The 15658-nt window shown below is 36.8% G+C and overlaps 2 protein-coding genes across 2 annotated transcripts; both read right to left on the reverse strand.

The window, feature by feature from the left end:
* Positions 1 to 252: 252 nt before the first annotated feature.
* On the reverse strand, positions 253 to 2279 carry LOC116033484 (glycosyltransferase family 92 protein Os08g0121900-like). The gene has a single exon (XM_031276231.1). The coding sequence runs from the start codon at positions 2190 to 2192 to the stop codon at positions 444 to 446; it is 1749 nt and encodes a 582-aa protein (XP_031132091.1). The 5' UTR covers positions 2193 to 2279; the 3' UTR covers positions 253 to 443.
* A 3568-nt stretch (positions 2280 to 5847) lies between these two features.
* Positions 5848 to 10838, reverse strand: LOC116032504 (bromodomain-containing protein 9). The gene is made up of 9 exons (XM_031275094.1): positions 10339 to 10838; positions 9515 to 9551; positions 9274 to 9352; positions 9129 to 9174; positions 8949 to 9047; positions 7783 to 7851; positions 7363 to 7705; positions 7130 to 7281; positions 5848 to 6767 (listed from the first exon to the last, which is right to left on the reverse strand). The coding sequence occupies exons 1-9, from the start codon at positions 10747 to 10749 to the stop codon at positions 6228 to 6230; spliced, it is 1776 nt and encodes a 591-aa protein (XP_031130954.1). The 5' UTR covers positions 10750 to 10838; the 3' UTR covers positions 5848 to 6227.
* Between the last annotated feature and the right edge of the window lie 4820 nt (positions 10839 to 15658).

Genomic DNA, 15658 nt, shown 5'->3' on the forward strand with positions numbered 1-15658 from the left:
ATACTATAGACATCTTTTTAACTCAAATATATATGTAGTCCCGTTTTTTTTTTTTTGAAAACTTTTTTTTTTTTTTTTTGAAAACATGTAGTCCCGTTGATTTTTATTTATTTAATTGTATTTTGACCCCAAAAAACAAAACACTCACACCAAAACTATCTACTAATAAAATAAAAATTCCCAATTAGAAAAAGATAATCACAAAAGTTTTTTTTTATTATTATTTTTTGTGATTAGGAAGGAATTTGAGTATTTGACCGTAACAAATGGATTAGACAGAAGAATGTTATCATCATCTCCCATTCAATTATGGGATTAAAATGACAAAAGAATATATAATCAGTATATCTACAATCAAAATCCACCAAAACAATGTAAACCAAATTTATGTAAAAAAAAAAAAAATCTTTAAAAAAATTAAATAGAGTTTTAAGGTTGGACTATCATCTACTCTGCCAAGCCAATCGGAGACCCGCCGGAGATTCCACGCCGAACCATCTCCGCGTCAGCAATTTCAACCCCTCATCGTACACGTCACAGAATCTCATCGCCCAACCCTCCGGCTCGACCGGCCTGTAACCTAGACCGGGAGTCCGGTCATTCGAGTTCGGATTCTCCTGCCGGGTCCAGTCGATCACATACGCCGAAACCCTCCGCCGGAACTTCGCCTTAAACTCCGGCCACGCCTGATACTTATAGTGATTCACCGCCATATCTTCGAGCTTCACCTTAACCGTCTTAAACCCCGGCTTCAACTTAAAATGATGAATTACATTAACCAATGAAAAATCCACGGCGTCCAATAAAACAATCGATTTGTGCCGATTTTCCTTCTTTCTCCGGCAATTATACCCCTGCGTTACGCCCGCCGTCGGGTGGGAAGTCCGGTTCGACGGCCCGAACTCGAGACAAGCCACGCTGAGTTGCGCCACGTCACCGGTTTCCGGTAAAACGGAGTGTAATAGCGATTGTGAGGGCGCGTGGAAATCGTCCCACGATTTTGAATACAAAAACTCGTCGACGTCGGTGAATATCATCCATTTACACGAGCTATTAGCGTATACTGTGCTGTGCGAAAAACCGGCTTCTTGAGTTTTCGGCCATGGCCAAAAATAGGTTGTTACGTCGATTCCTTGTTGTTGTACGAGGTTTTTCACTGTTTGTCGCAATTCGTCGTCGCTGTTATTGTCGTAAAGTATGAATCTTTCGACTCCGATTCGAGAATGATACATAACCCATTCTTTTAAGTTTTTCGCGACGTTATATACCATTGTGGCGGCGCAGAGCTTGGACTTTTTATTTCCCGGTTCAGTTCCCGGTTCGGTTTCCGGTTCGGGGAGGTGGAGAGGCGGGTTGTAGAAAGCCACGGTGGGGACGATGATCGGATTGGGTCCCACGATTTCGAGGGAGACTTTGATGAGCTGTTTTTTTCCGGCAGGGAATTCCGGTAGCTTACAGCGAAAGACTTCTTGTATTGAGCTGGTGACGGCGGTTTTGACGGCGTTAATTGTGTCATCTCCCGGGAAGAAAACGCAACGGAGTTCCGTTGGGTTCCGGTTGATGCCTTGACGGTTGTTAACGCCTTTCACGAACAAAACGACGTCGTCCGCCGTCGTGATAGAGTCGTACGCGAGAAAGTTCCACTGGAGCAGAGACGGTTGCGAATTTTCCGGGGGAGAAGTGAAATTGATCAGAGAAGACGAGAGAGTCAAAATCGGTTGCTTATTCACCTTTCTCCGGCGAGCGCTTCTCGGAGACTCGCACTTGAACAGTGACCGATCGGGAAACGGCAACACTCCGACGGGGATCGCCGGCGAGGATTCTCCCTGCTCGAATACGCAGACGTAGGGGTCATCTTCATCCAAATTCAACGGCGAATATTCCGGCGAGGCCACCACAAACACCTCCCAGTCCGGCACCGCGACGGCCACCGCCGGAATCGCCGGCGCGGTGGAGATCACTCGACGGCCAGGGGCGGCTCCGCCGGCTCCCAGTCGGAAATTCTCAGTGATGAGCTTATTCGCCGTAAAGTCTGCTGCGCTTTTGGTGGTTCGCGGCTGAGCGACGCCGGAAAAGGGGACGGCGTAATAAGAAACGGCGGCATGATAGATGCAACGGTTGTAGAGCAAGCCGAAGAAGATGAAAAGCGAAACGACGACGTACGCGGAGTTCCCACGAGCCTTTCTGGCCATTGAGAATCCGGAAGGTGTTAATGGAAGAATGAAACAGAGATGCTGCGTTAAAAACAGGGAAGAATATAAACCGAGAAAGGATTATGGGTCGGGTCGGATATTGTTGCCTTTTCTAAAATGCGATTATTTTGGGATATCTTTTCAATAGTAGAGTCTTATTTGGCAACAACATCTTTTTCTCTTTTTATTTTTTAATAGAAAATAAATTCTAATTTAATTCTATAAATATTTTTAAAGGATTAATAAGGGAACTACCCTGTTGGGACCGGTAAAAGACATCGTTTCTGAGTGTATTGCTTTGATCAATCGGGATTGGACTATAAGAGTTACTTACACTCCTAGGGAAACTAATAAGGTGGCGGATGAGCTCGCAAATAATGTTCTGAAGAATAGATATGCCTCGTTTGAGTGTACTGATTCTTCGGTGAAAATTAAGCGCCTAGTGGAGGATGATAAAATTAGTATGTTGTGTTGCTCGTTAAGAGCGAGAACGGGCATTAACTCGCTTTGGGTTACCCCTTCTTTAGTATCCAAAAAATATACATTATTTTATGATTTTAAATTACAATTTTTTTATGCATAACATTATATTATTGTAGCATTGTTTAATACTCCTTATAATATATGACTACAGATTTTGTTACATTCCATTATCAAAATTGTCTTTTTGAATGCTTGATGTGGCAGTATTATACTATTATACGACTTTTTCTATTTAACTATTACTCCGTATATGAACTTTTTTTTTTTTTAATAAAAATGCATATTTAATACATCGTCCAAATATATACAAGTGTTATATGTCAGCAGAAAACAATAATATGTCACCTCATTCAAATAAAAATTATACTTGACTAGATTTTTTTATTTGTTATTTTCTGCATATAAGTTAAATAATTATGTTTCTTACAATTAAATATTTATTATAATTTTTTAAAAAAAATCCTTGTCAATGTGCTGGGATGCTTCAGTGTGGTGTATAACACTTAGAGCATTCCCATTGATGTTTTGTTTTTTGGATTTTTGTTATATATAGTTTTTATGAGGTGGATGAGAAATGTGAGATTGTTTTGCAAGTTTGATTTAGATTTTAAAAAATTGAAAAGTCAGCCATGTTTGTGAAATGTGTGCGTCTAATAAGCGCGTTAAAAGCTGCTAATAACTTCCAAATTCTGAACCAATAGGTATATTCTTATACTCTGACGATGCATCAAATATTTTGTCATAAGTGAATCAGTCAATTTATTATGAATAAACTTGATAATATTTAATATGTCAGGAAATAATAAATATTATAATATAATTTTATGTTAAAAGAATTATTAAAAAAAAAAAAAAAAAAAAAAAAGAAGAAGCACTTTTCATGTTGAATTCATATTATTGCTATTGTATATCTTTAGTAAGAAGGGATCTTATAAAAGTGTGATCCTTATGTATCCTTGCTTGGTTTATAATGGAGATTCTATGTTCTCATATGACTTTGAACTAGAATATTTTTTTTTCTTTAATTATATGATTTCTATATCCTTACTTGTTGGTTCAATCATACCGTCCATATTATATGGTATTTCAACCCTTATTTGATTTATATATATACATTTTTGGTGCTATGGCCTCCAAACTGCACAGATGGATGTTGATAAGAATTATAATTATAATTATAATTATAATTTTTTTTCTGCTCTTTTAAATTGTTTAATTTACGAAAAAATTTGTAATTGCTAAAAAAAATGCGTTCTGGGTAAGGTTTGCTTAGAAATCCAAGTTAACTAATTAAAAGATCACAACAAATTAAATCAGATTAGGTTGTTCTGACTAGCTCAAATTAAAAAGGTCAATAGATAGTTCTTATAGTCGAAACCTTGTGATTATTAAGTCAATCACAATACCAATTTGGCGGGGTTGCATCATGCATGTCTCATATATATAAAGAAAATATAGACTAAATTTTAGAATTATTATCTAAAATTGGAAATTTATAAGCTAAAAATTAGTTAGAAATTCCTTTCGGAATTACGTGTTTGGGTTTGGTAAGAGATTCTATTGCCAGTTGAGTGTCCACTGAGGTTGTGCCACTTGGCATGTGATGGCGTGCACGTTTGAACTATATTTGAGCATACATAAAGTGCCACTCTTTTTAATTTATTTAGATATCATTTTTCAACACAAAAATTTAGGTTTCTCCACAAGACTTTGATTTATGAAAACATTCACTGATATTACTTTAAAATGTGATTTGAGTGAAGACAACTTTGTGACTTTACAATGATTCAAACCAAAAAAATTAATAAGTAATTCCTTTTTATAAGGAGTTAAATTTGAAACTATGTTACCAAATCAACTATTTGACTAACTCGGTCGGAATTGTACAACCTTACATTAGTCTAATTAATCATTCTAAGGACTTCAATATGAGATTATGATATACACCGTAAGCCCGTATTACGAATATCTTTCATTAAAATCATAAATAAATAGTTTCATAAAATATAATTTTTTGAGTGACTAGTGAAACTCGTACTCATTTCATTTAAGGGTGTGTACTTTGGTAAACCTCACTCATATGTGTAATAATCCGCAAATTATGTAGAAAAAAAAAATAAAGCACATTTAAAATATTTTTTGGATGGGATCGACTAAGAAGATGTCAGTGTAAAATACAAATTTAAATAAACAATTTAGAGGAATTATTAAATTATATATTATTAAAGCAATGATTAGTAATTAGTGCTAATGAAAGTATGAATGGTTTATCCAGTCAAAGTCAAAGAAACACGTCTGTATCATTTCTGTTGTATATAGTCTTCGACGGCAACTGCAGCCCTACGGTAACGACAGATTCCATGCAGCCGCCGCCATTGATCGTTCGTTAGGGTGTTTGTTCGAAAACATTTAAGTTTTTCATGAGTTAAGTGAAATGTAAAAAAAAAACTAAAAAATTTTAGCAAATTCGATCCTTAATTCTCTTAGGATATTGGTTAGTAAGATTCATGCATGTATTGCATTGACTCGATCTTTTAGTGCAGTTGAAGCTGAATTTTGGGTTGTGCTAAAGGGTTTGTAGGTTGTGTGAGATAGAAGGTCTTAGCATGTGATTCAATGTACTTGTCGTGAATTGGTTGCCTAGCTAGTAGCTACAACTAAAATGTATTGGGGTCCTTTGCTTAAGATCTTAGGCTATGGATACTTTGTCTAGAAAATGCAAGATTTATTAACTTAACGCTTTCACAGTCCAGTCTAACAGATTACGGAGGAGGACCAATGTTTGGTGCCAAAGAGGAACTACCCCACAAGGTCACAATATGATGAAACTCCCACAGTAAGACTATTAGATAAATTACATTAATTCAGCAGCTCATTTGGTGGTGCTCTCATATGATCTAGTACCCAAAATGAACTACCTGTCCCTACAAAAGAGTGATACTTCCACACTGCAAGTATCAAGGCTTGATCTTGAGTTTAACTGAACTATCTGTGCAGACGGAACTATATGGATACTTGATCATGCACCAATAGAGATACAATGCTTCTTGGCTAATGACTGCAATGGATATGAGTTAGGCCGAGGAGGGTGTGCTGGGTAGCAAGTTCCAAAACAAACATACATACATATACAACACAAGTGAAATGGTAAGTGCTTTAGGGTAAAGACAAGTTGAAAGTTGCAAGTAGAGGAATTTTGGAATCCAAATTAAGCACTGAGTAGTAGTTACGGACATAATACAATACAATTTTTAAATGTATGATTTGATTGATATTCTAAAAAGAAATTCACCATTTCTCTATTCTCTTCTTTTTTTTTTTTGTTCTTTTTCTTTTTTATCTAAACTGCGGGATTCAAAGGTTGGGTGCTGAAGACATCCCCCTGAGTTTCAACCCAAAAAAATTGAATACACAATCTGTACAAGTTTTCTCCCCAGTAGTAGAGTTCCTACGCTTTTTCTGTTACACTGCTGCTGAGCTATCTTACCTTTTCCTTCATTAGCGTCCAATTGCACAACACCTCGAACCTTTGCGATTAGTTATAGGGCCTAACTAGAGTTGTAAAGCTAAGTCTGGCTGCTTTGGTGAACCGATTTGGATGCTAGAACTTGGCGAGGCTGGACCTGGGGGCTGAACTCGGACATTCAGGTCGTATCCAAACATGCCACTCATGCCATTCCGGTTTGGGTGAAATATGGATTTTTGTAAGGCCGCCTGAGAGGTGGTGTACCCACCACCACCGCGCTGGTCTGACATCTCGTTCAGGCTATTCAATTTCCTGACAGCTTCAACCATTGCTTCAGAGGATGTGCTTGCGGTGGCAGAGTTTGAACTAGGAAAAGGCGGGGTTAAAGGTCTACTAGAATGGTGATCAGTTGCCAATCTATTTGGTGAGTTCTGCGTCTCAGGTGAAAGGCACGATGGCTGTGGCCGAGCTCCGCCTTCTCCCACCCACCCTGGACCGAATTGAACTCCCGGAGGAAGAACGTGCTGCAATTTCTTTGACGCTACCTTCCAGGCAACAGGTCCAAGATTTGCTGCATACCTGGCAAGGCTCCTTGCATACGCGTGCTGCTCCAACTGAAGCCCTACCTGCATAGTAGTTGAACAGTAAGCCAAGTTTCAGTCAGGCAATAGATCAAATGAGCAAATTCCATTATCAAAGAACAGCTGTCATGCTAGATTGCTAGACAATAAAATATTGAAGTGTACTGTTCCAACTTGAATTTTCATGGCATCAAATTATTTATAATAAAGAGAAAAACATATGGAAATATTTGCCAGACAAACAAGTGGCAATTCAGTCAGGAGTTATGATGCCAAGTTCTCAGGTTTGTTATAATATTTCCCAAATTATCTGGAAACGGGATTTGAGTCTACAGAGAGTCAGAGACCAATCCTGCCACCATTTAGTAGAGGAGAGATATTATTGAGAGAGAGAGAGAGAGACATACAGCCATTAACCACTTCAGGTTTCCATTTCTGTTGTCAAATAATGATGGTTCATTTCCAGAAGATGAATGGAATTGCTTGTAGGTATCACGCCTATTGTCCTCAAGTGCAAAGTGTTTGCTTCCATACTTCATGTCAGCTCTCAAAATTGAAGCTGAAGAAGTAAAAGATGCTTGCTCATTTTTCACAATAAAAGATGAAATAGAAATAGTGCACATAATGTACATGTTGAAACCTGGGAACTCATCATTCCAATCGGTGGACCGCTCAGAGTAACTCTCGCCATTGCGTGAACGATACAAAGATACATCATTAGACCGAAACCTATAAAGTGGCTGTGCCTTTCTTAGATTGTAAGAATTAGATCCAATAGCTTTATCCTCCCCACTGGCAAGAGTTGCCCCGGAGGAGATCTCAGGACCAACACGATCAACAGGAGATGTCTCGATAGACTTTTTCATATTTTTACTACTTGGGGGCCTGCCTCTACGAACAACCTTAGGTTGTGGTTCACCATCCTCACCCTCATGCCTCAAATTTTCAAAGTCCCTTTTTGCCAGATCTTGAATAGACCGTGCCTGAAATAGTCAAATTTTCAAGATCAAGCAGATTCAAGATAAGCAATGAGGCACATCATACAAAGAATAAGGCACACCTGCCGGAAGTAAACAGTATCCGGTGCATTATACTGCATTGCATTTGAACATATCAAGTTTACATCAGCCTGCATTAAACAATATGTTGCAGTCAATTTTAAAACCAGTCATGTGCCAAAATGTTACCAATCCCCAATAAATAATGCACTAAATAAATACAGAAGAAATGGAATAAAATAAATTAAAAAGAATGATAAGATAATACAAAGAATCAGGGAGATCCATGCATACAGCCAAGCCACTAGAGGTTAACTGGTAGAAGATTCAAAGAGCTAAATAAACCTCTTCTTTTTTATTTTTCTTGTGTAAATAAGACAAGAGCTAGATCCTTAAGACACGCTACTGTAGATTGAGGACAAAAAACTCCTTTGTGGAGAAATTGCGAACATACAAAACTAGAACAGGAAGATGGCAACCACAGAGGCATTGCAGGTAATAATGAGATATTCATAAGGTAATATTGAGATACTGCTAGTCAAGAACAATGATACTCTCAACACACCTAGCAGAACAACTTTTTAAAAAATCACTTTGATATATTTGCAATGCTAAAAAGTTTGATACACTACAAGAACATCAAAATATGGAATAATAGATTTATTTTTCATGAAGAAACACCATGAGAATGGATTGGATAAATCAAGCCTCTAGCAGATTACTTATCTTTACTCTTGTAAATAAAACATACACGTATACAACAGCATAAAATTCTAGCAGTATTTCCCAGAATTATGATGCTCAGTATAAACCATACAACCATTTGGAAAATTTTCCAAACACCACACCCAAAACTAACATTCTCATGTTGAAGGTCTTGAAAAGGGCATCCAATTGCAAAAGGGGCACTGGTTATTAATCACTAGAACTGTCAGCCAAAAAATAATATACCTCTATTTATGTTTTATAAAAGGCGTAAAGGCTTAATTAACTGTATTAAAAGAATGCTCTAGACTCCCATATCATGTAGGGTTGGAATGAAGATATGTGCACCAATGCAACATTGCATCCATACTTCTCAGACAATCAAAATTAAAAGAAACATACATCATTATCACTAGATGGCTGGCTCACATAAAACCATATGGCTTCATTAGAACTATAACTTACAAGAACAGTAAAAAGCATTACAGTAATACAGTTCTCAGCTTCAAAATCAATAACTAACCTCTAATTCCTCAAGGTTTGAATAAAGCCGACCATCAAGCTTCTTTCTCACAGTCCCAAAATCCATTGGGTGCTCTATAATCTCATGATAATCAGGTAGCTGCAAAGAAACCGTTTGAAAAATTAGCTTTCACAGAACAAGAATCAGCAGGAAAAAAGAAAGTGTTAGTAGCAAAAGCACCTCATTTGGATCCACAGGTTCAGAGAATACACCATAAGTGTCCTTCCTGCATTTGTTATAAAAAGGAAACTGGCATAAGCCTAATAATCTGAAAACAGTAAGAGCCTCAAAGAATATCCAAGGAGCTAAAAGGAAAAATACACACTTTTGAAGTCTGTCAAGAATGAAGACCAACAACTTTTTGTCTGGCAAAGGTGTTGTGGGGCCAGAGGCCAATGGTGACCCTGTCCACAAAATTAATAATCACAATTACATTTAACAAAAAAGAAAGAAAAGCATACCGAATTACTGGGAATTTCTGACGAATATATATATAGTGTATATACATGTGTGTATTTATTTATATAAAATCAAGATTTCCAGAGAGTGAAAGGTTAGATTAAAACCATGTTGAGTGTCCATCGCTTTCAAAGTCTTTTCTCCCTGCAAAATTAATACAAATTTTATGTTGTTTGAGCAATAATTACTCAACTTAAATACAGTGAAAGAGCAGTTTAAGCACAGCAATAATTTTCAAAAGTGGAATTCCATAAACAAGAAATTATCAAGATTCAGTCAAAGGAGTCGCTCAATAATGGATAAGGGAGTAAAACAAAGCACAAAAGAGCAGAGCAAGTACAACACAAAAAAATTAGCAACTGAAAATAATCAAAGAAAAGTTAAATCTGGGACTTTGCTAAACGTGATATGTATATTTTTATAAATAGTACTTTAAGCACAGCAATACTTTTCAAAAGGGGAATTCCATAAACAAGAAATTATCAAGAATACAGTTTAATACTCCGTAGAACACCCGTTTATACTAACAAAAATGTTCTTTTTAAGTAAGTATATCCATATTTGAAAGAAATAAATACCAAAAAAAAAAAATTTGTTCCGGATTATATATAACAGAAAATTTATGGTTGAGTCAAAACACATGGACTTGAGAATTGAGATCATGAAAGTCAAAGGGTTACGCGCCAAATTTTCTAGAAAAAATTGATCAATTTGAGCCACAGAAAATCCCAAAAATCATTTTTCTACAAGAGAAAAAATATATAAAAGTTCTTCAATTTTTTTTCCAAAATAGAAATACATTGATTACGTCCCCCCAGATTCGGATTATTAGAAACATTCTGAAATCATTCCCCCCTCATTTTCCCCCCACTCCCTCCAATAAAAATTAAACAAAAAAATACAATAAAATAAGCCAGAAAAATTGGGGAACCTGATTAGAGACGGCGAGTTCAGATCTGCAATCTTCGGCGTCGACCTTGCGTTTCTTAACAGACGACTCGAGATTCTCGTCGTCCGGGTCGGAACCCGAGTCCGAATTCCCGGGCGAATTCTCGAAATGCTGCTGGGGCTGGTTAGCGCTGGACTGGGGCAACCGCCCAACGAGCTTCACTTTCTTCTCCTTCCTCTCGTCGTCGTCCTCGTCAAATTCCGGCGGAGGGGAGGCCGGGGAGCCCAAATTAGGGTTACGCCGCGTCGATCGGCGCGTTGTCGGATTCGAACCCGGTGATTGATTGCCGTCTCGGGTCCGGAGATCCGAGAGAGATGGCCGCCCTTTCTTCTTCTTCCGCTTCATTTTGTCTGATGCTACAGACACTGTTGCTGCTGCTGTTGCCTTACCCATTTTTCTCCCTCTTCTCCGTTTGGCCCGAATTTTCTCTCTCTTCTGTCTAAAAATCTCTCCCCTCCCTCTCTCTCTCTCCTCCCCCAGCAGCTTCGCTTTTTTCTTTTTTTTCCTTTTATTTTTTCTCCCCTGTTTTTTATTGGCGTATAGTAAATAATTTTTACAAAAAAAATAAAATAAAATTTATATATATATATTAAAATCCCGTATTTAATGTGAACTATAGGTTATAGGTATGCCGCTCCAATTCGCATCAGACACATGACATATCAAACCAATTTTACATCACTAAATCCAAATAATAAAGAAAAAATAGTTAAATAGACCCTTAAATATTATATCAAAGTGTAATTAGGTTCCCAACTTTAAAAAAATTCAAGTAAACGTCAATAGCCGATCACCTACTGGTAGTACCAAGTAATTCAATTTCATATGGTTAAATCACTCGTTGACGACTTTTTTTCGGTCGTCGGTCAATGGTTGCCTTCTTCACCAGTCGAAGGCAATCGCCTTCTTCCTCAGTTAAAGAAGGCGACGTCGATCGCCTTTTTCCTAGAGGAGGAGACAATCAAACATTGCTTTCTTCCTGTAGAAGGATGTCGGCGGCCGTTTTGGCTTCCGTTGACTTTTTTATATTTATTGTTCATATGGTGGTCAACGATGGTAGTTACCGATCACCTATTAGTTACTTGCTAATTGGACTTATCTGATTGACTTTATGAAGTTGAAGTACTTAATTGCACATTTTTTAAGTTTAAGAGCTTTTTTTTTTTTTTGAAAACATTAAGTTTAAGAGCTTAATTACACTTTTGTATAATGTTTAGGTGTGTATTTGACCCTTTTTACAATAATAAAAACTATTTAAGCTCTGAAATGTGTGATTAAGTGAATGTAGTGTGATTTTTGTTTTCAAAGTCATGAGTTTGATATAGTTTGTCGCACGTAATTTTTCTAGTACAATTTACTTTTCTGATGTAGTTTGCAAGCTATTATATAAAAGCATAATTTGATGCTATTATACCGTTGAAGTGGGATTTACCCTTTGCATACTTTTAGACAATAACTACAAGTTTTTCTCGTCACCCAAATAAACTTTAAAAAAGGTTTTTTTTTTTTTGAAAACTTAAAAAAGGTATTTAAATTACTAAGATTTTCAATATAAATTTTATTCTATTTGTGATCTTTCCCATTTTGTATGAAACTATTTATAATTTAAATTTTTTATATAAGATAGTGTTTGTATTCAATAGAATTGAAATTAACAGGTGTGATATGACACACTGAATAAGGTGAAGCAAAATATATCGTACTTTACTACTTTATATATAATATAAATAGCCCGTTATTTATGCTTTATCTAAGTATTATAAACATTTAATTGAGAAAGATATGGTTATTTTTTGTACTATTTTTGTAATATTTAATACACATATTGACTTTTAATTATTTTGGAATTAAACATTTATTAGATATTTTTGTAAATCATTTTTTAAGCGAATCGCAATGACAACATTACTAGTGAGGAATAAGGTATAAGGCCTTGTGGATGGTTTTCCAATATCCCCCAATTTTACGAATGAGAAATGCATGCAAGATGTCCACATGAGCAATTCAACTGATCGCAGGAGTGAAATTTATCACATGAGACCAAGAATCGAGTCTCACCAGCGGCAGTGAGTAAAAGTCTAGTATCTGTTGGTCAGCTGAGTCACCATGATTTACCCCTCCACAAACTGTCGGGGCAGGGTGCAAGGTGTATGGGGTGAGCGATTCCACTTTTTGTCACAAGATAAATGCGTGCAAGATTGGTGCAGTTATGTTTGTCTATTGACAAATTTTTCCTTGATTAATTCAGGAAGAAACAAATCATCACTAGTTGTTGGCGTTGGCCAAGTTTAGCCCCTATTTGATTTGAATTCGAGACGTGACGTTGTGGCTTACCCTAGAAGGATGTGGTTAAATGGTTAATGTCTACCTACTTATCACCAATTGATTTTAAATAGGATATGATAACCATATAGCCAAAGAACTCTGTGGTTAAGCGTGCTTGGTTTACACCAATCATGAATCATAGGATGAGTGATCCACTAGAAGTCAAGTCCACTTACTTATCACTGATTCGTTTTAAGTATGATATAACAACCATATATGAGGCGAAACACTACTGGTGCACGCAGCACTTGCTTGTCTTTCTTTCTCTTTTCTTTTTTAATCTTTAATTTTATTTTTTACTATACCAAAATCTTAGGGAAACCCCAAAAACAAAGACTATCTCAAATTTTTTTTTATCTATCATCTCTAATATCTCATCAAGCGAGCTAACAAGTTATAAAAAGCCTCACAAAAATTTCACTAATTGGGATGCTATAAGGTCAATGGCCTTAGCGTAGCTTTAGAAGGTCGATGGAGTTGATAATTAGGGATTCGAGTCAAGCATATGTGACAAATAGATTTCATGGTGCAACATGATGTAGGTAATGCAAGGGATTTCACATTCAACTCTATTATTGCCCAAATTGACCAAAGAGGAATTCATGCAAGATTGGTGTGGTGATGCTTGTCAACCATCAAATGTGCTAAATGGATTTCCTAATGCAATCGATAGTAAGAGCATCCTTATCAGTGAAAATATTTTACGGTTATTGAGGAGTTTTTGTAAGTGTGATTAGGAAAGAGAATAGGGAAAGATAGATAGATAAAAAAAAATGAAAACGGATAAATTCTGAAAGTTTCAAAAAAAAAATTAAAAAGTATGGTTTAATGTCAGAGTGGCCGCCAGCGACTCACCCCAGCGGCAGTGCGCACCAATCGCTAGGCACGCACTGTTGTTACTTACTTTATTATTATTGTTATTTTTTTATTTTCCTTGACATGATCCCTTCATTTGCAGGAAGTCCAAACCATGAGATAACTCCTCTTTACATCAGTTTCAAGATTATAAATTAGATATTTCTCAGCCATAAGTCCAGAAGTCATTAAGAAAACTCTAATGCTGCCTCCTTTTTCTCTCTAAAACCAAACGCCTTTCTCTGCTGCTCAACTCCAGCTTCCACTGCCGGCCTCCGGCCGGAGCTCTAATGGAGCTTTGAGCCGGCGGTTTTGGTCACCTTCTATGTTTGTTTTCGCTCTTTTTCTGCCCCGACCACCGTCGCAGCTCCGTCCGCCTCCGACCACTGCCACAGATCTTCTTCTTCCGTTTTCTCTTCCTTTGAATAAAATAATAGTAGGTAGGTATTGGCGTTTGTGTTGGTAGTCTTGAACTCCCAACCCTACTTTGACTTTACCCACTTTTTATTTTCTCTATTATTGTGTTTTTCCCTCGTTAGTTTCACGAGCATTTTTCCTCTCGTTACTTTCACGAGCTTTTCATTTTCATTAGCATAAATCGTTTAGTTTGGTTTCGACAAGTGTTGATCTTATCCTGGGCGAGCAAAAAAGAATGATGACGAAGACCCAGATCTTTGATGAAGCTTTAAGCTCCCTGAAGGAACATAGCTTCAGAGTTATGAAACAATCTGCGATTCAAGTTTTCTATAGCATAGTTAGAAAAGTTGTTTCTATGTCTGACTGTAAGGAATGGTTTACAATTTCATTGATCATTGATGTAAACGTTTTATGTTATGAATTAATGGAATAACTACGTTTACCTTTAAAAAAAGAGATATTTCTCTGCCATGAACTTCAAAATAACTACAGATGAGAATGCTCTAAGTTATATAAGGAATTTGATAATTAACTCCAACAACACCCAAATTGATTAATGAGGAGAGCACCCGTAATGTCATAAAAGCTTTTCCCTTTGACTAGGCTATTCTTTACGTCGTCGTTTCCAACTCAACTTTTGCTATGGGTTGTTGGAGAGGGCCAGAAAGGACTACCTACGTGCAGTGTCGTGTGTGCGCTTTCCTACCCAACTCAACTTTCTTTTTGTCTTTTATAATTTTTATTATTTTATTTTATTTTTGTTTTTATTTTGCCTTGAATTCCTTTCTTGTAGCTTTATTTAAAATTTTAAAAACACAAATATTTAAAAATTAGAAAACACAAATAATTAAAAATTTAAAAACACAAATATTTCTTATAGCCTTGAATTACAAAACACAAATATTTAAAAAATTTCAATTCATAGGAAAAACTGCTATTTGAAGCAAACCTCGCTCTTATACAATAACTCAAAAATCACAAATATTTAATATTTTTAACAAATTCTAAAAATATTGATATAATTTTCACTCAACATAAAGATTTAGAATCTTTATGCCAATAAGCCGCCTCCTCCTCCTTCTTCTTCTTATTCGTCTTCTTCTTCTTCTTTTTTGAATAAGGGTCAAATAAACCCTCAAATTATACTGATTTGTGCAATTAGACTATTCAACATCAAAAAGTTCCAATTAGACCCTCAAACTTGTTATTTTGGAGCAATCAAACCTTCGAACCTATTTGTGACCTGTAATTGCAGGTCACCTAGAGTTTCAGCCAACTCCAATGAACATCCGGCGAGTGAAGCAACATCGGCGACCGTTGCATTCTGCCAGAGAAGGCGACCAGCCTTCTCCAGCAATAGAGATCCGTCGAACAGAAACGGAGACCAAATCGGTCCCATCTCCGTTCGACTAGAGATGGCGACCAGTTTGGTCGAACGGAAATGGCGACCCAGTTTGGTCTCCATTTACGTTCAATGGAGATGTCCACCTTTGGTTTTCATATTCGTTCGAACGGAGATGGCGAGCAGTTTGGTCTCCATTCTCATTCGACGGAGACGGCGACCAACCAGTCGCCTTCTCCGGTAGAATGCAACGGTCCTCGAATGTTGGCTAGAACTCTAGATGACTTGCAATTACATGTCATAAATAGGTTAGAGGGATTAATTGCTCCAAAATAACAAGTTTGAGGGTCTAACTGAAACTTT

This window comes from Ipomoea triloba, chromosome 10, assembly GCF_003576645.1.
Source record: "Ipomoea triloba cultivar NCNSP0323 chromosome 10, ASM357664v1".
Lineage (NCBI taxonomy): Eukaryota > Viridiplantae > Streptophyta > Magnoliopsida > Solanales > Convolvulaceae > Ipomoea > Ipomoea triloba.

What these genes read in the sequence shown, in the direction of transcription:
- LOC116033484 (XM_031276231.1), bottom strand. Translation starts at nt 2,192, where the DNA reads ATGGCCAGAAAGGCTCGTGGGAACTCCGCGTACGTCGTCGTTTCGCTT.
- LOC116032504 (XM_031275094.1), bottom strand. Translation starts at nt 10,749, where the DNA reads ATGGGTAAGGCAACAGCAGCAGCAACAGTGTCTGTAGCATCAGACAAA. An exon ending in AGCGATGGACACTCAACATG is followed by an intron (nt 9,353 to 9,514) that starts GTTTTAATCTAA and finishes TTTTGTGGACAG; the next exon opens with GGTCACCATTGGCCTCTGGC. An exon ending in ATTCTTGACAGACTTCAAAA is followed by an intron (nt 9,175 to 9,273) that starts GTGTGTATTTTT and finishes TAACAAATGCAG; the next exon opens with GAAGGACACTTATGGTGTAT.